The sequence below is a fragment of the Anabrus simplex genome, chromosome 3 (assembly GCF_040414725.1).
Source record: "Anabrus simplex isolate iqAnaSimp1 chromosome 3, ASM4041472v1, whole genome shotgun sequence".
NCBI classification, from domain to species: domain Eukaryota; kingdom Metazoa; phylum Arthropoda; class Insecta; order Orthoptera; family Tettigoniidae; genus Anabrus; species Anabrus simplex.
This window is the reverse complement of record NC_090267.1, coordinates 385,819,815-385,844,256: the sequence shown is the minus strand read 5'-3', so window position 1 is coordinate 385,844,256 and position 24,442 is coordinate 385,819,815. Positions and strand designations below refer to the sequence as shown.

The window sequence follows — 24,442 nt, the reverse complement described above, 5'->3', positions numbered from 1 at the left end:
TTCCAAAAGTTTGTTTTCCCCTCTTTAAGACCAACACTAATATAGCCAAATAGTGCCAGATACAAAAGTCTTGCTGACAAAATATACATTGTGTGCACTGTCCTCTCCAATAAACAGGTGGCTATAATCAAGAGACAGCAAACTGGGAACGAGGTCGTATCAATGGTCACAATTAACTATAATGGCTAGAAAATTAATTCTGTATACAATCAACTGAGCCAAAACTCATTTTTATGATTATGTCTCACTGAAACTCACAGCAAATATTGCTATATATAATTAACAATAACACAGACAGACAATTATAAAAATGCATAAAAAATTCATGATTAGTGTACAAATTTATAACAAAATATATTTTATTGCATATTCAATGAATAACAACAATATATGGCACCAAAAGTTTTTAAACATAACTGCATGAATGGGCAATAGACTAAGCCAACATTGAGCAAGAAAAACACAGTCTTATTTTTTAACAGTCATATGAGTAACAGAGTTGGGAATTATTTAAAACACAATTTCCAGTATTTATAATATTTTTTTAAACTTTTGTATCCTGTATGAAAATACTTTTTATATCAAATATTTTGCAAAAGATTTCATGGGTATTTTGTTGTTAAAGAAAAAAACTATATTAATTTATATTTAACTATTCTTTTGTTTTAAAGTGCAACCTACATCAAAATATAGCTGCTGACCATTCAACATCCAGTAATCAAGCCTTGAATGAATACATATAAAAATGATGGTAACTTTATATGGCTATTGCTATCCTGGTGCAATCCTTGTAAGGCTGACCATCCAATGAGGTGGACAGCATCTGCTGTGTACAGGAAACTGCATCTTATTATGATGAAGGATAATGTGTGGTGTATGAGTTGCAGGGATGCTGGGGACACCACAAACAGCCAGTCCCCTAGCCAAGGGAATTAATAATTTACGATTAAAATCCCTGAGCTGGATGGGAATTGGAACCGGGGCCCTCTGAACCGAAGACCATTATGCCCACCATTCAGCCAAGGAGCCAGACAATTAACAAAAACGAGACAATGAATATGAATCATCTTTGTCTCCATTTCTCTTAGATTCACTCCCTTTTCTATGTTGCAGCTTTCACAATCGAAAAAAGAAAACTCAAATACTAATATGTACCAAAGATAGTCACTATTTGATTTGCATAACAGTAGGAAAAAGTATTAAAAAATATTAACATGATTAAGATAAATAAATGGCGGATGGGTAGCCCAGTGATATCACCAAAGCTAATACACAATACCACCAGTCATGTAAAACTACAAGTTTGATTGAACATAAATATAAAACACAGGTAATGGAATGGAATCCCTGGTCTAGAAGGTCAAGAATAACAGCCTAAAGGATTTGTCATGCTGACCGTGCATCATAATCTGCAAGTCTTTGGACTGACCAGTGGTCACCTGATAGGCCAAGGCCCACAGAGCTGCTCGCCATATGATTTAGGTTCTTAATAAAATGTGATCAGATGAAAAAAAAAATCTAATAGGGTATTAAATTCTGAAGAAGATACATAAATTTGGTTACATGAGTAATAAATAACCTGTAATGGGGAAAAAGCAAAAAGGACATTTTACAAATCAGCTGAAAGAAGAGAAGTCTTTCTGAAAAAGAGACAATTTGATCACATAAAATACAATTTTTGAGGATTTGTCTAAAGAGTACCACTGTATGGAATTGAGTGTTGCTGAAATTATCGTAGCAGGCGGAGAGGCTAAGACTGTAGAACGTTGGCTTTTTGATATGAAATGAATTCCAGCTCAGCCAGTAGTATTTGAACATGCTCAAATACCCAGCCTAGTGTCAGCGGATGACAAATCTGTCACCAAGATGAGTCACAGATGAAGAAATGGAATCATAATTATAAGAATAGAGCAATTTGGCAAAATATGACCAGAAGAAAGAAATAGGTTGATAAGGTAATTTTTCTAGTTTTAGTTTCAATTACCTTTATATAACACTGGGCATCTAATGCCCCTTTAACTGAAAGGCATAAAAGTCTATAATGAATTTGTATGTATGCATCTTAATTACCAGTGGTCTTAAGTGATGAAAAGAGTGCTAGAATTCTGCCCTGAAAAGCTTTAATTTGCCTGTACATCTACTGATATGGGTCTCTTGAACTACAGCACATTTAAATGCCGACTGCTGTCAAGATCCAATCTTCTAATCCAGTGCACATTTGGTAAGCACTTAACCAACTGTACTACATAACCTTACTCTAATACAGGATCTCTCTTATAAACCCAGACCAAGCGCATGGTGTTTGTACTCTGCACTACAGCAGCTGCATCAGCCCAACTTAACGTCGCGTGTGGCCACCCTTCTTTAAGCATGTATAGAATCGCATACAATCTTATATGAAATCTTACCTTATAAAAGATGCTAAAAGTGTCATCCTTCATAATGAGGGACTTCATAAACACCATTTGGATTTTCTGCACAAGAATAGCGAGAGTTATGACTGTTCACACAATCATTAAGACGAAACCAGGCCTCATCCGCAAAGAACACAGGCTGTGGGTTGAATAAACGATCATTCAATGATGCAAGATACCACTCACAATATCTCACTCTTGTGGTTGGATCAGTAGGTTTTAAACAATGGGCCCGTGTAAACCTGTAGGATTTGATGTGTATTGGCTTTGTAGCTCTGTGAGCAGAAGAAACCAAAATCCCTACTTCTTGTGCTAATTTTGTGAGTGATTTATTCGGTGACCCTTTAAGATTCGCACCAATGTCATCTAGCTTTTCCTCTGTTAAGACTGTTCATGTGCACGCATAGCTGAACAAATGCATCACGTACCCATCAAGCCAACTCGTACTTAAAATAATTTTTGTATACGAAAATACGGTGTTGCAATGATAACTGTCTCACCATGTTAACAGCTGAGATTCAGACTGGCTATTGATGTTAGGTCGAACACATGCACACTCCTTACAGCTGCTCCCGTACAGTGCTAGGTCTCGGAGAGTAGAAACGCCGCTGAATGGTCTGGATTTATAAGAAAGACCCTGCATTCAAGCAGAAATGAAACTGAGAACATAATGTAAGTGTTGGAAAGGAACAACCAGGAGTCAAATCCTTGTCCTTTTATGTTTTCATGTTCGTCCTTGTTTCCTCTTTCTGTTACTCCTTCACACACTGACCTGCCTTTATGTTTGTCCTATTTTGTGTTCCATATCTTGCTCACAATATATGACTTGATTTGTGAACATACTGTGTGTTAGATATGTCAAATCAGTCTAAGTTCTGATGATAAAAATAACAAAATGCTGTGATAAGTAATGTTTATAATTTTTTACATCTGTTAATTTTGCATATTAACAAGTAATTACAGTGATAACATTTTTCTTTCTTATGTTTGTTTTACTATTTGCTTTACGTTGCACCAACACAGATAGGTCTTAATGATGACAATGGGCTAGGAAAGAGCTAGGAGTGGAGAGGAAGTGGTTGGGGTCTTAATTAAGGTGCATTCCAGCATTTGCCTGATGTGAAAATGGGAAACCACTGAAAACCATTCTCAGGGCTGATGACAGTGGGGTTTGAATGCACTAATCTCCTGATGCAAGCTCACAGCTGCACGATCCTAACCACAAGGCCAACTCACTCGGTTCATCACTTTCTAGTAAACAGTGTCATTCCAGATGAACTGAGGTCATTCTGGAAAGTGTTATCACTTAAACAACAATTTCAATAACACACTTGAAGCATTAATTGGTAGTTCGAACAGTATCAAATGAAAACGTCTTTATGAGGGAGGCTGGATGTGATTGATGTCCTGGCCTATTCTTCTATTTTCAGATCAATACTGGTGGTTTGGGAGTGAAATCTGGGTGGACTCACGATATCTTATTCATTAAGTTGAAAGTAATAGGCATGAAAGTAGTGATAAAAACTGGTGAGAACAAGGGCAAAATAAAAAAGAAAACAAAGAAAAAAAGAGAGATTAAGGCTAAGCTAGAAATGAACTCTGTGAACACATGATTCACTTTCAGTTGTGGTCATTTGAGGCTTATGGGGGAGGAAAGACTATATTTAGGAGAGTAATCACCAGCTGCAAACACACAGCTAGTTGAAAATAGTGTGCTGTGGAGACATTCAGTTCATTTCCAAAGGCTTGTAGAGTGAAAGGCCCAACAGTCTATAATGATGTGTAGGTAACTTCAATCCGTCTAAAATATATATACCATATTATTCACATAATGACTGCCACTATATAACAGATGCAACCCAATCTTTCCTTTAAAATTTTGGAAAAGAAATAATCCTTGTTTATTGGATGCATTTCATTTTCAACAAAAATTGTTTTTAGTAATATTTAAAATTGGATAGATTGCAACAAGCAATAAAACTAATATAATGTTAGTAATATTTTGTTTTGCCAATAATTACTGCTGTATTTTATTTTCAGTTTTAAGTTAGTGTATGTACTATAACTATATTGCACACTTTATACCATCTGTATTTCATTACGTAAGTTATACAGCTGACTGATACTAGTAACTGATCAGACTCATTTATAGCGAGACCATCAATACATAGTTCGCTATATTGTTATTGATGCTATAAATTATTTTATATTCAAGATGGTGTATTTTAATGTCAGTTTTTATTGCAAATTTTTCGGTGCGCCATAGATTTTTGTTACAAAAATTGGATAAAAATGTGTATCACATGTGGATAGATATGGTATATATCTTTTAAGTATTTTACCCAGTTCTGATAACAGCTGTAATAAACATGAGATCTTAGTAACTGCCATATATCACTTATTTACTATGGTTAAAACTTCCTTATAAAAAACATATCTCTTATTGTCTCTTGTAATTATTATAAGAGAAGGCAAACCTTCACTGTTCTAAAACTCTCACTTCATCAAACACATTTCTGTGCAACTAATAACAAATACTATTCAAATAGCTATGAATTATTGACTGCCCAGTTGTATGCATTCTGAAATATTCGCAGCCAAGGAGATACTGTGTATTTTGTATTCCAGTCACGGGGCATCCAAGGCCACTGCCAAAGCTGTGTGCATCGCTCAGGATGTGGCATCATAGCCAAGTGACGACCATCTCGGGAACAAACTCCAGCCAGACCACCTTTAATAACAATAAATCAATAGTAATATTACAGTACAAAAAGGAAACCTATTATTTGGAAAGTATGATAATTATTGGAAATTCATGATTAAATTTAACAAGATATATAGCAGAATCCCGCTTATCCAGCATTCAAATATTCAAATAATTCAAATAACCAACAATTCAAAAACGTCACATTCGCTCCAGGAGAAGAAAAAAAAGCTCTCACAAGAAGCTTTGGTGCTACAATGTTTGATGGTCTTTAATGCTCCTATCACTATTAATAGACTCACTCACACCATACAGTAGCTTAAGTGAAGCTCATTCATTGTAAGTATACAAACAGTAGACTCAGTGGTAGACTTGGTGCATACAGTTTGTTTATCAGTGTATGGAATTGCAGTGAGATGGATAAATATGCAATATGCTTAACACTTTCAACACTACCATATTTTAACACGGACCTGGTAGTGAACTGAGTCTTTTTCCCAAATTTTAATACATTATTAAACAGCAAAACATAGTACATACATGATATTTTTTATCATATGAAGGTGTTAGCTATCCAAAATGAAGATGTTAATCAGGAAGTGCATATCTAAAGTAATTTAACTAGGTACTAGTCTTATGAAAAACATAAAAATATGTACGGGAAAAAACAATTACATTTAAGTTATACCAATAATCCTCCTCAAACAATAAAAATGAATCATTTAATGTGGTTACTTAAGCCACAAATAAACACAAGTACATTTTAAATACAAAATGTACCTATTTAGGAATAGTTTGTTTTGGTATAGTAACCCTTAAAAATACAGGGCTGTACACAGTCTAACCTTGCACTCCTTGCACCACCCTGTACTTTCTTTTCACGGTACAGGTGAATCTTCAGCCCAAAATAAGCTCAAATTTCTAGAGAGGTGAATTATTTCTATTCTTTGTATTTGGAGTGAAATAATGCAGCTATATGCCTTTGCTGGCGTGACCTAGTGTTTACAGTGCACTATGTCTTCTGGTATGGGCTAGAGCAATTTTGTTACTCTCACTGATCTGTCTCAGCTTTATCCTTGGCTTTGACAAAATGAAAGTGACTGAGGTATGTGTGATGCTAGTAATGCCATTCCTTCTGTAGCCAGTCCCTGCTATGAATGGTGCGAAGATATTGCTCATAGGGTCGGTTGGTGCATGCATTTCAGTGGGCTTGGCAGACTGATATGTAATAGCAACTTCTGGCTCGGTGAGGAAAGCAACGGGAAACTACCTCACTCTTCATTTCCCTAGTACGCCTCTTCAGTGATGCCTAGGCCATCTATGACAGCTCATGGCGGAGCTGTTGAGGATCCAACCAGCCTTCGGGCTGAGGACTAAACATACATACAATGCAGCTAAAAAAGTGCATTCGAAAGTGACAACAAATAAAAGTCTTGCCCAAACTATCACTTGATATGTTATTTGGTTCGTAAGCAGAGCCTTCATTACTGCCATCTATTTCAGAATTCGCTACTCCCTATAAAATATCCAAGATATCATTATCATTGAACCAGCATGAGGACATGTTTGTACAGTAACACAACTGACATAGCGAGAGATTTAGCACGCTCAGTACCCGGCACATCAAGTGTTTCGGTAGAGGTCACGGCAAGGAGAAACTACCCTTCTCATAGTTTCACTCTGAACTTTCCGATAACTGCTGCATTCTAGTGGACACTAGATAAACTGCTACCTCCAAGTAAGGGACGGGAACCGTATGGGATACATGCAGCTGCCTGTAAACACGCGCAAAAATCACACCCGTATGATATATGGGCACCATCCATAACCAGGAAAGCAGAACATCCGTATCCCGTAGGGGCATAGTGTTGAAAGTGTTAAGCAAAAGCTGAAATTGCTGGAAATTGATGCAATCACCGGATGAATTTCACATGGGAAGTTCAACATTATTCGATATTAGAAAGTAAGCAAGTCACCTTCGAAGTTTACTAGTGAATTCAGAAACAGCCAAAGCAGTTGGAAATTGTTTAACTCACCGTGCATTACGAATGGTTTTCACTTAAAAGATCAGAAGGTGTCTGCATTTCTGGGCCAATGTTGCAAGAAAAGGAAAGGGAATTTAACTTTTCTAAAGGATTTTTTTGGGTGACTGTTTTGTTCTGTAGGCTGACTTAACCATTTCAAATGGAGAAATGGTATCCATAAGCTAGATATTTCAGATGAAAAGAAAAGTGCTGATGCATTCCCTGCTAGTGAAATTATAGAAACATTTTTTTAAGAAATATGAGAGCATTAGTGGGGAGCAAATTTTTGAAGCTGATGAGACAGGATTACAGGCATCTCCTCAATAATTCTCCTTTGTGAAAATGTAACTTTGCCTAAGAAACTTAAACAGAATAAGGACTAATATTTTAAATGTTCTATTCATGTTTAACATACCAAAGAGCTTATAAATTATATATGCTCTTTTGAGCAAACACTGCAGGTATTCACAAAGTGAAGCCAGCATTGATAGGGAAATTACAAAATCCAAGATGATTTAAACATTTCACAAGCACCCTTGTGGATTACAGTCTCAGAATAATGCCTGGATGGATATTTCGTTAAGTGTTTGAGCTAAGCGTCAAAGTACATTAATCTGAGAAAGGTCTATCACCTGAAAGTTCTGTCTGTCATATGTTTCTAGGTCTTTCTCTAGATGCTTTTCCATCCATTTTCATTCCATTAAATGTCATAATTCACCAACACTGCCTATTTATTTTCAAAGCAGACTTTCCAACATTCCATACAAAGTTGTATCTTATGGAATCAATCATGGAAGTACCAGCACCAAGTATGTTTACAGGTGGCACTGACCCTTCTTTGTAGAAAGATGGCGGTGATGATGATGATGACGATTATTATTATTATTATTATTATTATTTAAATCATCTAGGTCATTGATCCCTGATGGTGTAAGATGAAATGAAAGGAACTGATAGCTTAAAATATAAAATTCACGCAATGATTAGGATAAAAATGAAAGTGATTCCCTTCTTCTTCTTCTCCTTCATTACCCGTTTCCAGTCTTCTCAGTCAGATTGTGAAACAAGGACCTCCCCAGTCGTCTATCTCTCCACCACTCCCTTCCTTCCTCCAATATTTCTTCTTTTACTCCTCTTTTCTATACTCTCCTTCCACCTCTTTCTGGGTCTTTTCTATTGTCTTCTTCCTATTATTTTTTCTGCAAATACTTGCTTTTGGAACTCTATCTTCTCCCATTCTCATCACAACTCTGTTAACTCTTTAAGACATGAATGAATCTTCTGCATAAGAACCTGAAGGATTAACAAACATGGAAATCAATTACTCTTGGTGAAACATAGTAAGCCTATTGGCCTCCTTGGGTTTTTGAAAACATTCTTCTTTATTTTTGGTTGTTAAGTTTCAATGAATAATGTGCATTGTATTTTTACATATATTAACCAATTATTTAGGAGTGCAGGGGCAAAAGGGAATATTTGGGAGTGTGTTTATTGTGCTGGAGAGTAAATATGTTTCTTTCTTTGTTCAATTTATTCCATCTATCTACATAGTCACTCCATTATCTACAATCTCAAAGATGCCATATTTCTAAGAAAGCCGTACTTTAAACAAAAATAATGTTTAATTTAATGCACAATGTTTGAACTTTTCCAATAACTAATGATAAATTCATGAGAAAATTTAAATTCTGAGGATGGTATATGCCTCTTATTACATAATCCGTGATCAGAATTACAGTACATACTATACTTCAACTCCATTTGCTAATAACAGGAAAAACTTTTAATTTACAAACTTATACATTTTTGCTATAGACATCTCAGTGCAAATATACATATTCACTAAATATTAATTTATATAGCAATATATTTGCTTACCAGCACTCCCATTGGGATTGAGAGGATACTCCATAGTAGGCCTCCCATCATCATCAACGTACTTGATGGCAAGACAGTGGTTACTCTCCAATTCTGAACGGACACTGTCATTACGGAAAGTGAACCTTCCTAAAAACAAAAGGAATATATTCAATAATCTTTCTTCCACCTATCTGTTGCAGTGTACCACAGCGGCACTACATGGTTAGTTTGCAAGACTATTTACCATATACTTATATACTTATATGAAAGTACTTAAAATTAGTTTCAACTTGATAGCTGTTGCTGTTCTAAGCCTCATAAAAATACTAGCAGTTCTTGAGGCTCTGCTTGCACTGAAGTCAGATTTAATTAGATCTGTGCACTATTGGTAACAATAGCGAACAGTCCAATTGTAACTTACTCCTGATCAAACCCCTCTGTTAAATATCATCTCTCCCCTTGGCCTCTTTATCAACTGGCGTGCTCAAGGCCAGAGCCTGGAAACATAGCTTTTCCCAGGACCTGTACTTGTAACAGATTAGGTACTGTATTCTATTTAAGGGTCCAAGACATACATTTACTTTGGCTTAGTCTACATTATGCCTCAATCTTTCTCTCACAGTGAAAATGTATGACGACTATTGGACTTGCAATACTAATGGATACATATAATGCTTTTCACCTTTAATCATCCACCTGTACCACGTTCGACTAGTGAGTGCCCTCTCCTTAAACAGAGCAAAAGTACACTTCTGGTGCCCAGATGTTTCACCCCATTACCTTCACTCCGAGATTAGTATGCCCACAGTCATTTCACCCTATTATTTCAATCCTATATGGAACTGGCGAAGGGGCACCTGGCAACTGAGGTTAACAGTAGCAACCTACTGCCTTGTAGGAAGAGGAGGGATCCTCAAATGCTAAGGGACCATCCCCAATAGAAAAGGCAGCCATCCAACAGGTTGTGAAGGGGCAGACCCCTGTTGGTTTTGCACAGGGGTGACTTCTTGGCCATGTCCAAAATAAGTACACTAGAGTCCCGTTAATCCGAACCCCGTTAATCCGAAAGTCCGGTTAATCCGAACTGAAATATTCAATTTTTAAAAATAATTCTCCTTATTAAAAAGAAAGAACATATTATAGAATGAAGATTTACTTGCATTTTATTAGTCATATTTTACTACAATAACTTAATGTAAGCATAATTACACATCATAAACCATCAATGTCCGACTCGTTGGCTGAACGGTCAGCGTACTGGCCTTCGGTTCAGAGGGTCCCGGGTTCGATTCCCGGCCGGGTCGGGGATTTTAACCTTAATTGGTTAATTCCAATGGCACGGGGGATGGGTGTATGTGTTGTCTTCATCATCATTTCATCCTCATCACGACGCGCAGGTCACCTACGGGTGTCAAATAGAAGGACCTGCACCTGGCGAGCCAAACCCGTTCTGGGATATCCCGGCACTAAATGCCATACGACATTTCATTTCATAAACCATCAATCACTGGTCGTTTGTCTTTACAAAGTCTGTTAGTTTCTTTTGTCGTAGTGATTGGAACCTACTCGAAGACTCAGTGTTAAACCTGCGTCTCATAAGCATCACATCAGTGGGCGCAGCAGCGGAGTGTTGCTTGACGTAGCGTACGGCAAGTTCTAAGGCGGCCGCGGCATCTGAATGTGGCACTAGTTGTTCATTGTGGTCTTCTTCGTCGTCACTCCGTTCCTCATCAACTCTAGATTCATTCTCCACCATAGCTACAATTTCTTGGTCTGTTTATAATTGATGACAGTCAGCTTCCATCCACTCCATCCACTGTCATTTTCATTGTCGTTTTCTCCTGTACGGATTCTTAACTACCCTACTGTAATTTTATACAGTATTTTATTAATCTAACTGCTAAAGAATGGACATTTCAAATTACAGTAGTCTATGTACTGTACTGTATTGTAGAAAGAAACTATTTTCCTCAGACTATTTTCCGGTTAATCCGAAAATTTCGTGATCCGAACAGACTCCGGTCCCAATTAGTTCGGATTAACGAGACTCTACTGTAGTCACAAAAATGTTGAACATATATAGAAACCGGACAGTCTCAATGGTGATGACCAAGCAATAAACACGGACAGATCTAAGAATGGCTACATGGAACGTACTGAGTTTAAATAGAACAGGAGCTTTCAGGAATGTGAAAGATCAACTGAGGAAGTACCAGATAGGAATAGCAGCTTTGCACGAGATTGGGTGGAAGGAAACATGCATGACTGATTCGGCGAACTACACAATGTACAGCTAATTCTGGAACAGGCTTCCTTGTACACAGAGCATAAAAGGTGGTGATATTGAACTTTGAACCAATTAATTGCAGGATATGCACATTGAGAGTTAAAATGAAATTTTTCAATATGACATTGATTTCAGTTCATGCTCCAACAGAAGAAAGGATTGATGAGGTTAAAGATTCCTTTTATGAACAGCTGGAGCACACACATGAACAATTACTGAAAATTATGCGAAAGCGATTCTAGGAAATATGAATGCCAAGGTTGGAAAGGAAACCGTGTATCGGCCAAATGTGGGACAGTATACTTTACATGAAGAGTGCAATGACAACGGAACGGGGTTGGTTGATTTTGTGGTAAGCAAAAATCTGACCATAAGCAGCACTATATTCCCACTTAAGGATATACATGAAGGAACTTGGACTTCACTGAATGGAACCACAGTCAATCAGATTGATCATGTGCTTATTTAAAGAAGGCATGGCACAGATGTAAGGGATGTTAGGGTGATGAGAGGGGCAGATGCTGATTCGGACCACTATATGAAGATGGTTAAGTACAGACACAGGATATCAACAACCATCTATGACCAAGTAGAAAGGGATAAAAAGTATAATGTAACTATAATCAGCACTGGTGAAAAGGAAAGAGAGGAATTTCAAAGAGGAATGAAAGAAGCAATAAGAGCAACTACTGTTGAGGAGGAGGTAAGCCCTGAGATACACTGGGGAAAAATGGAAAGAGCAATACAGCAAACAATGGACGCCAGGTCGGTTCAGGAAAACAGAGATAAGCGAAGGGAGTGGTACGATGAGGATTGTAAGAAGACAAAAGAAGAACGAAATAGTACAAGGAAGAAGATGCTTCAGAAGGATATGCGGGCTGCCAGACAGAACTATGAAGAAAAGAGAAGAAAAATAAGAACTATGTGTAGAAGGAAAAAGAGAGAATTTGAGAAAAACAGGCTGAAAGACACTGAAGAATGCAGGAAGGAAAAAGGACGTAAGAAGGATGTTTAGAGATATAAAGGAGATAAAACAGGGATGGGAACCCCGTACAACAATATTCAGGGACAAAGAAGGAAAGTTGATCGGTGATGAAAGAAGAATTATTGGAAGATGAGATGAATATTTCAAAGAACTGCTGCAATTGGATGAAACCCAGGAACGGAAAGATGAGGAAAAGGGGGAACAACATGACAGCTATGAAGAGGAAGATGAACCAACATTGGAAGAGGTAACGAAAGCTGCAACGGTAATGAAAAATAATAGAGCTGAGGGAGAAGGTTAGATACCAAGTGAAATATTCAAGTATGGTGGTATAGAGTTATTAAAGGAAATGCATAGATTGATAAAGAATATTTGGAGAACTGAGGTAATGCCAACAAATTGGAACACAGCCATTATTGTACCAATATATAAAAAGGGTGATGGTACAAAGTGTAATAATCATACAGGAATAGCATTGCTCAATGCGGCATATAAAATATTTGCTAAGATATTGAACAAGAGACTACGACCATATGCAGAAGCCATTATAGGAGAATACCAGTGTGGGTTTAGGGAGGAAAGAGCAACAACAGACGAGATGTACACCCTCAGATTAATAATGGAAAAGTGTTATGAATACAATATAACAGTTCATCAACTTTATGTGGACTTCAAGGCAGCCTATGACAGTAGTAATAGAAGGGGGCTTCTTAAGGTGTTACAGAATTTGGGAATACCACCGAAGTTAGCGAGGCACGTGAAAATGGCGCTAAGCAACACCAACTGCAAAATAAAAGCTAATGGCAGATATACCAATAATTTTCCAATCAATCAAGGACTAAAACAAGGAGATTCTCTATCACCTACACTTTTTAATCTGACATTGGAGGGAATCATGTGCAAACTGCCAAGTAAATTAGATGGCACTATATTCAATAGAACGTCCCAGAGTGTGGCTTTTGCAGACAATATAGCCATGCTTGGGAGGAATAGAAAGTATCTGCTGGAGAACTACACAGTTTAGGAAAGAGAAGCAGCTTCAGTGGGCTTGGTCATAAGTAAGGAGAAAACGAAATATATTATCAACACCGGAAATAAAACAAGGTGGAGAGGCACAGAGCACTTTGAAGGGTTTGAAAGAGTAAATCAGTTCAAGCATCTGGGAGCAATAGTCACGGAAGATAATGTAGTACCAGTAGACATAAAGGCAAGAATAGCGGCAGGCAACAGATGCTATTATAGTTTCCATAACTTATTGCGATCGTCAAACATCTCAAGACGGCTGAAGCTGACAATGTATAGAACGATTATAAAATCTGTAGTTATGTATGGATCGGAAATATGGACAATTACACAACAAATTAAAAATACTTTGGATGCATGGGAACAAAAAGTGTTGAGAAAGATATATGGTGCAGTATTCGAGAAGGGTGGTTGGAGAACTAGGACTAACAAAGAGTTGTATGAACTCTATAATAGACTCCATCAATAACTGCAGATATAAAGGTTAGAAGATTACGGTGGTTGGGACATGCGCAGCGAATGGAGGAACAGTGAGTGCCAAGGAAGGTGTTAGTCACCAAGCCCGAGGGAAGTAATTCAGTGGGATGACCAAGATTACAATGGCTGGACGATATAGAGGAAGACTTGAGAAGACTAGGAATATGGAAGTGGAGAAGGCTGGCTGCTTCGAAAGGCGACTGGAGGAGACTAGTGATCGACAAGGCCCAGGTCCTTCAAGGACTGTAGAGCTGGATAAGTAAGTAAGCAATGTACAGACAGAGACTGCTTTCTTGCACTGTAGCCAGTATTTACTGCCTTCTGTCATTGTTAAGTTGTAGCACAGTATGAAAGTACAACCTTAAAAAGCAGTACTTCTGCAGATACTGCTTTCTTACAGTGCAGTCTCTACTTACTGCTTTCTGTCTTAGATGTCAAAAATATTACAAAAGCAGAACATCAAGGCAATTCCAACGATACGAGTAACTCCATATTTTTAATTTCTGCACTTACTGCCTTTTTACTTAGCACAGCAGTATATAATTCTTTCCAAAAATTTTAGATATGTAATTTAGTAAGTACACAAATATAAAACTTTGATACACTCCAGTAAATGAATACTGAGAATCCCAAAGACTATGTACATAATAAGTTTACATTCAAAGCAGAATAACTACTTTCATATCTGAGTATGTTAACTGGCAATCCTCAACAGTGTGTGTGTTGAGACAGCATTTGAGAGGCTGCATATGAGAGCTCTCAGTAATCACGACATAATATAAAAGAATTGCAAATCTCCAAAAATAAAGGTCAAAGTTGCAACAGGCTAATTTTGAACAAAATGACCAATATTTAGACAACATAATCAAAATTATTCAAATTAATCCCTTTCACACAATGTTACAATCATGAAGCAAAGGCAATATGTATTATCTTTCCATTATACTAGCAAACATGTAAATTGAAAAAAAAAAAAAAGTGGGTTTATTATTTACAATGTACGTATGAATAAACTTACTTCTTGCCAAATTAAGTCAATCTTCATGTCATAGATAAAATTTGTACCTAAGAAGCAAAAGGGCTTATGTCCTACTAATACATTGGACATAAGCCCTTTTGCTTGTCAGGTACGAAAATATACCAGTAATAATAATAATAATAATAATAATAATAATAATAATAATAATAATAATAATAATAATAATAATAATAATTTATTTTACATTTTATGGCCTATACTGGGCCACTCCAGTCAATTATACAAAGGATTTCCTGATTTCCTATCAGCCTAATATTTTTTTATTATTTTATTAATGGTATTGTTGATTAGAGTTTCAATCATTTTCAGATTAATTTCTATAAGTTTTTGTGAATTGAAAATATGAACTAAAAAATATTTTCTCTATCTTCAAGATAATTTTTTTTTTTTTTAAATTGCTAGTGGCTTTATGTCGCACTGACACAGATAGGTCTTATGGTGAAGATGTTAACATTAGTACCTTCTCCATGAGCAATCCAAACACCAAGCACAGAGCCCTCCATTCCCTGAAGCATTATAGCAGGCGACTTCTCAATTCGAACCGTACTGAAGCGACATTCGTATCTGTCCGACGCATTATGTTCCAGTAGAATATCAGGAATTGGAATACCTTCAGAAGCAGTCTGTGATACTGTAATAAATCAAGATTTAAAAAAGTAAATTCAACATGGTCACTATTAATTTCTAGCAGAATCAAAAAAATCTCTTTCAAAATGTATTGGATTTTGAGGAGAGGTGACGAATTTTAATTTAATGAGGAGAATCAATACCTTGCGCTTTTACATCTATCCAGCCAAGTAAGCTCATAAGCTGACAGCCATTACACACACCAAGACTGAAAGTATCTGTCCTCCTAGCAAACGCCTGAAATTGATTTCGCAGCACGGAGTGGAACAACAAACTGGCTGCCCACCCTTTACCAGATCCCAAAACATCTGAAATGAAATATAAATGTTAATATTAAACAACTATAAGTGAAAAAAAAAAAACAAAAAAAAAACACACAAACATATATATATTCCTTTCTAATGACTGAATACTGTATATTCATGAGTAAAAATTAGCAATAAAAGCATATATATACATTATTAATTAACAAATGAATTTAAAATTACAAAATTACTTAAGGTATAGTAGAACTCGCTCTGCAAACTTTATAATCTACTTAAGAGGGCACAAAACTGACAACCAATTTGTTTTATTTTATTTCTCCCCCTTGTAATCATGACCAAAACTTGATTGCTAATTGCAGCTCTTTTGATTTGACATCACTTGTCGCATGAGAGGTAACACATGAGGACGCAGGATGTCTGTGACGTACCATTGTGCTATCAGAATTCCCTCAATCACTACCAGTCGTGACCTGAAGTCAGACCCGATAGCTCCCCACACCGTAACGCAATGAGTAACACTGCAGTGCTTTTCCAAAACATTGAAAGAATGGGACCTCTCCCCAGGTCGCCACCATACTCGCAGACTATCCACGGTAGTGCAAAACTGCAGTTCATCGCTGAACACAATGCAATGCCATTCATCAGCATTCCATGACTCCCAGTCACAGCACTACTCCAAATGCAGCCATTTGTGTTGTGGTGTTAATGGCTGCCTACGCATGGGACGGTAATTCATTAGTCCAGCTCCTGTTAGTCTCGGACCAATAGTGCAGGTTGAAACAGAATATTGCAGGGAGTCCATTACTTGTTCTTGGATGGCACAGATGTGAATGGGTTACGAAGTGTTTGGTACACAATATAGCAATCCTTTCTTGTGGTGGCCAGACATATTGACCATAAACTTGATGACGAGTATGCCTGCCCTCATGTTCCCATGCAGTCCAACATCAGGCCACTGTCTCATCCAAATGGCCCACAAATCTGGATACTAAAAAATTCGACAAGCTGGAAAAATGGAGACCCACAATGAGGCACCTTCCAAACTCTGTCAGGTGCTGATAAGCTGTCTCACATTAGTACACAGCATCTCTGTGTCCTTCACAGTGAACGCTCAACATCTGATGCAGTTCACACCCCTTGTATACCCTACCGAGCCTGGTAACAACACAAAACATGAACATCACTGATGCATTCTGATGGCCGTTCTCACAGGGAATTCCAACTCTAATCATTGACATACCTGTCCATAGTGTGTACATGTACCAAGTTACATTGACATCCAACTATTTCTTCCGGGTGCTTAAATTTTTGTGTCAGGCAGTGTGTGTACATTTTATAAAGTGGCATTTTGGTTTCAGAGTAAATATTATATGTGGTCGTATCGATTTAAATATTGTAGTTGTCCGAGATCAGATAAAATATTTTTGTATTATATATATATATTTGTAAGAGGCAAGGAATTCTGTACATTGCTGTGTATAAGAGGCATTTAGGGACGAAGGAAGTAACGAGAGCTTGGATTATTTTATGTCTCAGATGGTAGATTTGTTTTATGCAAGGAGAGATGCACTGAACACTTGAGTTGCACTAGCTACCTCTGTGAACCTAGGGTGTGGCTGAGTTTACAGTTATAAAAGGAGGAACACGTAATCAGGAAGTGTGTTATGATACTGTAGCAGTGAATGAGAGATGTTGCTCATGGTATAATTTTCTTTGTGAAACAGTGCAGGTAAATGTGAGATACTGATTATGTCCCAAAAGTTATTCAATTGCAAATTGATACTATTTTTCAAGCATCTTCACATACAACATAATTTCACAGTGTGAAGATTAGTTTGTTGTTACCAGTTCACATTTAGTGAAATGCATAGTGTACTGGCTGTGTTAATGGCATTCAGTAAAGACTAACAACTTGTTTTGGGACAACAGACTATGTTGTTCAATGAGCTCAAATCGAGTTTTATATTTTCCATCAGTAGCTGCTAGAGTCATGGAGGTCGAACGTGATGCCAACTGTTATGAATCTGGCGTGGTACAAATCTACAAGATGACCCAAAATTGTGGGCCATGTTGAAATGTCAAATCAAAAGACATCAAGGTACTTGTGACAGAAGACCAGGGGAGAAGTGTATGAACTCTACACACATTATGAATGCCATTCTGATCAGATTTTGTTGCATACTCCTTTTGGTTTGTTAGAGATGTTTATTTCAATATATTAATTTTTCCAAAATTTTTTGTTTGTCAGTTCTTGTGGCATGCTATTCCTCAATTCTATCGTTTTCATGGGATAACAGATTTCCAGTTCATGAATGCAACCTGGAATGAGATTTTCATCTGCTCCATCACTATTCTTCTTATTCTATCATTATTATTATTATTACTCAAATTTGAGGATCCTCTGGTGAACTCACCCTGTTTTTGGATTATTTTTATTATCTACTAGCATATGTACCTATGCTCCACTACGGTATTCTACACTGTATATGGATATAGAAGTAAATTACTGTACATACAATGAATAAGATTTTTTTTAATTGCATGTCTCTTAGCATTATCCAAGAAACAGGATGGGGAGGTCCCCATACGTTGTTTCCAATGTTAAAGTGTGAACTGCGGAACTGTGACTATAACAGGAGGCTCACTTGTCTACTGACATTCACAATAGAGTTGGGAAGTTTACATTATAACGGCAGGCCCCATTGCCTAATGCAGAGTCACAATCGATTTGGAAAGTTTTCGTTACAATTGCAGGCCCCCTTTCCTACTTCCAGACAGATTACAGTTGAGGAGTTTTTATTATAATGGCAGGCAACTTCCCTACTGCCAATCAAAACTAAGATGTGCTGTTATCATTATAATGACAGGCCCCTTTTCCTCATGACAGCCAGCTTACTGCCAGTCACACCAAGTTGGTGAGTTTCCATTAAAATAGCAGGCCCCTATAACTAATGCCAGTCACATTTTAGATGGATACATTTGTTCATAAATGGCAGGCACTCTAGCCCACAACCAAACACAATTGGGTAGGAGAGTTCTGAACAAAATTGCATGCTCCCTTGCCTTGTGCAAGTGAAATCGAGAAGGCAATTATTCCTTACAATGGTAATGCTAATGCCACTTACGCAGGAGTTGGAAAAGGACTTCATGCCTACTGCCAGTCAAAGTCTATGTTAGGAGTACAGATTACAATAGTAGAAACACCCTTTCTTGATCCCTACAAATCGATATCAATATACATATGGACATACATAAGTACATGCATGTTTAAAATATTGCAGACCTTCATATACAGGTTAGCTGCTGCTAAACGATACGTCATATCAACAAACGGATTGTACCATAAGAGACTGTATTTAGCAGTCTAAATGGCTGGTCCTATGATATTTTCTTGTATCCCATCTATTCATGGGTCAGATTGAGTTAAAGCGTTGAAGAGGGTGTAATTTGGGAAAGACTGTCTTACAGTGCATTACTTTTCAGATAATTATGTGACATCTACAAACATAGCATTTGGCTCACATATGGCTACTCTGTGGGCCAATGTTCGTGTAGAATTTGATGATTCTATCTTTCCTATAAGTGATTCAAAGTATGAATTATGCGTGTAAAAAGTGCAAAATTTACTTACAATCGAGAAATACAGCCAAGTTTAACGTGTAAGGGAGAGAGATAAGACAAAAAGTCATAGGACCAAAGTTGTAGATCACTCCAAATTGAACAGAGATTGTGCCATCCGTTTTGTGATAGGACTTACTGTTTAGCCACAAAATACCTCAAAACGAAGGTCTGTACCATCATTAGAATTGCCTCGATATTTCAATATTTTTCGGGGATAAAAAGTTTAAAATGTAAAGATATTGGAAATTTTCCGTCGGCTACATGCTAAAACGTATAATTTTGTGAAATTTCAATTTTGTAGCTCGTCTGGCAGACTGTGCCGCTTTCTTGATTTTGGGGGAGGGTGGTAAAAATTAGGACTTTCAGGAAACTAAAGCCAAAAAATATGCAGATGGTCATTATTACCCTGTAAACAGATACCTGTACGAAAATTTCGCCAAAATAGTCAGTGTACAGACACACGGTCATTAAGATTTTATTTACATACAGTAGATTAAGGAATCTGCTCCACGTACAACACCTTTTGGGCTATGTCCACCGGACTTAGCCTGAAAAACCGACCGTTCATGATATCTCACTTATTAATCCTCCTATCGAAATGATGCACATGAGAAAAAAAGTTTTGAAATTGATTTCCATTAAGGATGGTAGATTTCCATTAATTTTGGATATGCATATTTTGTGGGAGTGCAAAATCATGGTTTCGGTTTTGGATAAACCCCCAGTAAATTTAGGTATTCAGAAATAATATTGGTCCTAAAACCTACCCAAGGACAGATGGATTCTAAATATCAAGTTTAGTAGAAATATATCCAGTAGTTTTCAAGTTAGAAGAACTCAAACAAACAGACAAACTGACACCAAAGCTAAAAAATATGCAGATGATCATTATTACACCCGAAACAGATAACTGTAGGGAAATTTCGCCAAAACTGTCAATGTACAGACACATGGTTGTTACAATTTTATTTATATAGATAATAATAAAAGGAAATGTTTGTTTGTGCGTGCACGATGCCAAGCCGAATCTACGGCACACAGAGATCTGAAATTTTTAACACAGGTGGATTGGAAGGGGGTCCAAATGCACCTCAAAGCTGGATTATTTAATTTTCGTGTTCGTTGGCAAATTATGAACGAAAAACTGGCAGAAAACTTGTGTTGGGATAATAGGACAATTCATCGTTCTGTCAGCAGGATTAAATGCATAGACTCACTGTCACTACGCAACGTACATAAGACAGGTAAGATAGTCATGGAACCATTTTTAAGTCCATGGCATAGGAAACCATTTTTCAGTCCCAAGAAGTGTGTGTCTATGTATGCGAGGCCCAGCCAAATTTATGGTACGCAGAGATCTGAAATTTTTAACATAGGTGTATTCTTAGGTGAGTATTTATACAGGTTTTCATTATTTTTCTTTCATTTTGGCCATCTATGGACCATGTTTGACAGTCTTAGCAGTATTTTTAGCCTTCTCTGCCTTCACTTTCTGCCAGGCTTTGATCAATTATTAAAATTACTTTTAATCATTTTAATTAATTATTTGTACCTTGTGACAATAGGGGCTGCCAGGCCGAGGCAGTAAAGGCGTGCTCGGTTCGCTCGGAAGGACGTGGGTTCGAATCTCCGCCAGGAAGTCGTAAAATTTAAGAAACGAGATTTCCACTTCTGGAGGTGCATATGGCCCTGAGGTTCACTCAGCCTACACCAAAAAATGAGTACCAGGTTAATTCCTGGTGGCAAAGGCGGCCGGGCATAGAGCTAACCACTCTATCCCATCACATGCCGAGGTTAACAATGGTGGAAGCCTTTACCTTCCACTCCTCCAAGGGCCTTCATGGCCTGCACGGAGGTGACTTTGCTATGCTTTTTACCTTGTGACAATATCAACATCAGGGGCTGAAGACAGGATATCTTGATAACTTATCAATGAAGACATTCATGAGTTCCCCTAATTTAACTCTATGTCAATAGGTTCCATTTTGACAACACTAACAATGCACAGCTCCACACGAAAGTGTCAGAAGTCTAAATTAGTGTAATTATTCCAAAATTTCAGACCGGTATTCACTGCAATACATGTCGGTAACAAACAGTGGCATGTCTACATCGCTTTTATTTGCATTTTACCACAGACTATAGCAAAGCAAAGCAAACCAAAGCCAAGTCACCTCCGTATAGGCCATGAAGGCCCTTGGAGGAGTGGAAGGTAAAGGCTTCCACCATTGTTAACCTCGGCACGTGATGGGGGTAGAGTGGTTAGCTCTACACCCGGCCGCTTTTGCCCCCAGGAATTAACCTGGAACTCATTTTTGATGTAGGCTGAGTGAACCTCAGGGCCATATGCACCTCCAGAAGTGGAAATCTTGTTTCTTAAATTTTAAGGCTTCTTGACGGGGATTCAAACCCATGTCCTTCCGAGCGAACCGAGCATGCCTTTACCGCCTCAGCCAGGCAGCCCCTTACCACAGACTATACCAGAACAATTTCAAACCTATAAACCATCAAGCAATGTCTTTATGTTATTGTGTTTTTTAATGTACGTGTTATAATGTAAATAACGTGTCACTTTTAAAGTGACCAATAATTTTTGTTATTAGCTGAAGATGGCCCAATAAGATCCAAAACATGCCCGAGAAGTGTAAAATGAACTTATAATTGTTATGATAAGTACTGAATAGGTGGATCACATCAGTAAATTTTCTTAAAGAATTGAATCTTTTTAACGAGGTTAGAAAAGGCTGTAATCTTTCACGTTTGTTGTTCATAGTTTACATGGATCATCTGATGAAAGGTATAAAATGGCCAGGAGGGATTTAGTAAGGTGAAAATGTAATAAGCAGTTTGACCTATGATGACAACTTGGTCTTAATGGCGGTTAGTGCTGAAAGCCTGCAGTCTAATATCTTGGAACTTGAAAACAGGTGCAATGAGTATGATATGAAAATGAACATTTCAAAGACTAAGGTGTTGGTCAGTTCAGTAGAAAAGAAACCTTAAGAAGACTGAATGCCTGGTCAGGAATACACAGATATATCATTTCAAGTATTAAGATGTGTAATCTCCCAGGACGGCAGTATACTATGTGAAAATTAATGAAAGAGCAGCAGAGATATTGCACAGTGACCTCACGGTTGTGATCAACAGTATTCTGCAAGCATGAAGTCGGTTCCCGATTGAAATTATCTATAAACCAGCCTGCTTTCAATCCAACTTTGTTGTACGGAAGTGAAGGCTGGGTGGACTCTCTAGATCTTATTCATAAGTTAAAAGTAACAGATACGAAAGTAGCAAGAATGATCGCTGGTATAAACAGATGGGAACAATGGAAGGAGGGTATTTGGAATGAGGAGATAAAAGCTAGGTTAGGAATGAACCCTACTGATGAAGCTGTACGTAAAAATCTGCTTTGGTGGTGGAGTCATGCGAGGCGAATGGAGGAGGATAGGTTACTAGAAGAACAATGGACTTTGTCTTGGAGGGTAAGAGAAGTAGAGGGAGACCAATCAATCAATCAATACTGATCTGCATTTAGGGCAGTCGCCCAGGTGGCAGATTCCCTATCTGTTGCTTTCCTAGCCTTTTCCGAAATGATTTCAAAGAAATTGGAAATTTATTGAACATCTCCCTTGGTAAGTTATTCCAATCCCTAACTCCCCTTCCTATAAATGAATATTTGCCCCAGTTTGTCCTCTTGAATTCCAACTTTATCTTCATATCGTGATCTTTCCTACTTTTATAAACGCCATTCAAACCTATTCGTCTACTAATGTCATTCCACGCCATCTCTCCGCTGACAGCTCGGAACATACCACTTAGTCGAGCAGCTCTTCTTCTTTCTCTCAATTCTTCCCAACCCAAACATTGCAACATTTTTGTAACGCTGCTCTTTTGTCGGAAATCACCCAGAACAAATCGAGCTGCTTTTCTTTGGATTTTTTCCAGTTCTTGAATCAGGTAATCCTGGTAAGGGTCCCATACACTGGAACCATACTCTAGTTGGGGTCTTACCAGAGACTTATATGCACTCTCCTTTACATCCTTACTACAACCCCTAAACACCCTCATAACCATGTGTAGAGATCGGTACCCTTTATTTACAATCCCATTTATGTGATTACCCCAGTGAAGATCTTTCCTTATATTAACACCTAGATACTTACAATGATCCCCAAAAGGAACTTTCAGCCCATCAACGCAGTAATTAAAACTGAGAGGACTTTTCCTATTTGTGAAACTCACAACCTGACTTTTAGCTCCGTTTATCAACATACCATTGCCTGCTGTCCATCTCACAACATTTTCGAGGTCACGTTGCAGTTGCTCACAATCTTGTAACTTATTTATCACTCTATAGAGAATAACATCATCCGCAAAAAGCCTTACCTCCGATTCCACTCCTTTACTCATATCATTTATATATATAAGAAAACATAAAGGTCCGATAACACTGCCCTGAGGAACTCCCCTCTCAACTATTACAGGGTCAGACAAAGCTTCACCTACTCTAACTCTCTGAGATCTATTTTCTAGAAATATAGCAACCCATTCAGTCACTCTTTTGTCTAGTCCAATTGCACTCATTTTTGCCAGAAGTCTCCCATGATCCACCCTATCAAATGCTTTAGACATGTCAATCCCGATACAGTCCATTTGACCTCCAGAATCCAAGATATCTGCTATATCTTGCTGGAATCCTACAAGTTGAGCTTCAGTGGAATAACCTTTCCTAAAACCGAATTGCCTTCTATCGAACCAGTTATTAATTTCACAAACATGTCTAATATAATCAGAAAGAATGCCTTCCCAAAGCTTACATACAATGCATGTCAAACTTACTGGCCTGTAATTTTCAGCTTTATGTCTATAACCCTTTCCTTTATACACAGGGACTACTATAGCAACTCTCCATTCATCTGGTATAGCTCCTTCGACCAAACAATAATCAAATAAGTACTTCAGATATGGTACTACATTCCAACCCATTGTCTTTAGTATATCCCCAGAAATCCGATCAATTCCAGCCGCTTTTCTAGTTTTCAACTTTTGTATCTTATTGTAAATGTCATTGTTATCATATGTAAATTTTATTACTTCTTTGGCCTTAGTCTC

The 24,442-nt window shown here is 37.6% G+C and overlaps 1 protein-coding gene across 2 annotated transcripts in view; it reads right to left on the bottom strand.

Moving 5' to 3' along the window:
• Window positions 1-329: 329 nt before the first annotated feature.
• The window catches only part of Pfas (phosphoribosylformylglycinamidine synthase), a 275,681-nt gene continuing 251,568 nt past the window's right edge, over window positions 330-24,442 (bottom strand). For both annotated transcript variants that reach the window (XM_067143336.2, XM_068226729.1), the window contains exons 21-24: window positions 15,584-15,748; window positions 15,274-15,444; window positions 9,021-9,149; window positions 330-5,145 (exon numbers count right to left, since the gene is read on the bottom strand). In XM_067143336.2, coding sequence (XP_066999437.2) covers window positions 4,964-5,145; window positions 9,021-9,149; window positions 15,274-15,444; window positions 15,584-15,748 — 647 coding nt within the window. In that variant the 3' untranslated portion in view covers window positions 330-4,963. The remainder of the gene's footprint in view (window positions 5,146-9,020; window positions 9,150-15,273; window positions 15,445-15,583; window positions 15,749-24,442) is intronic.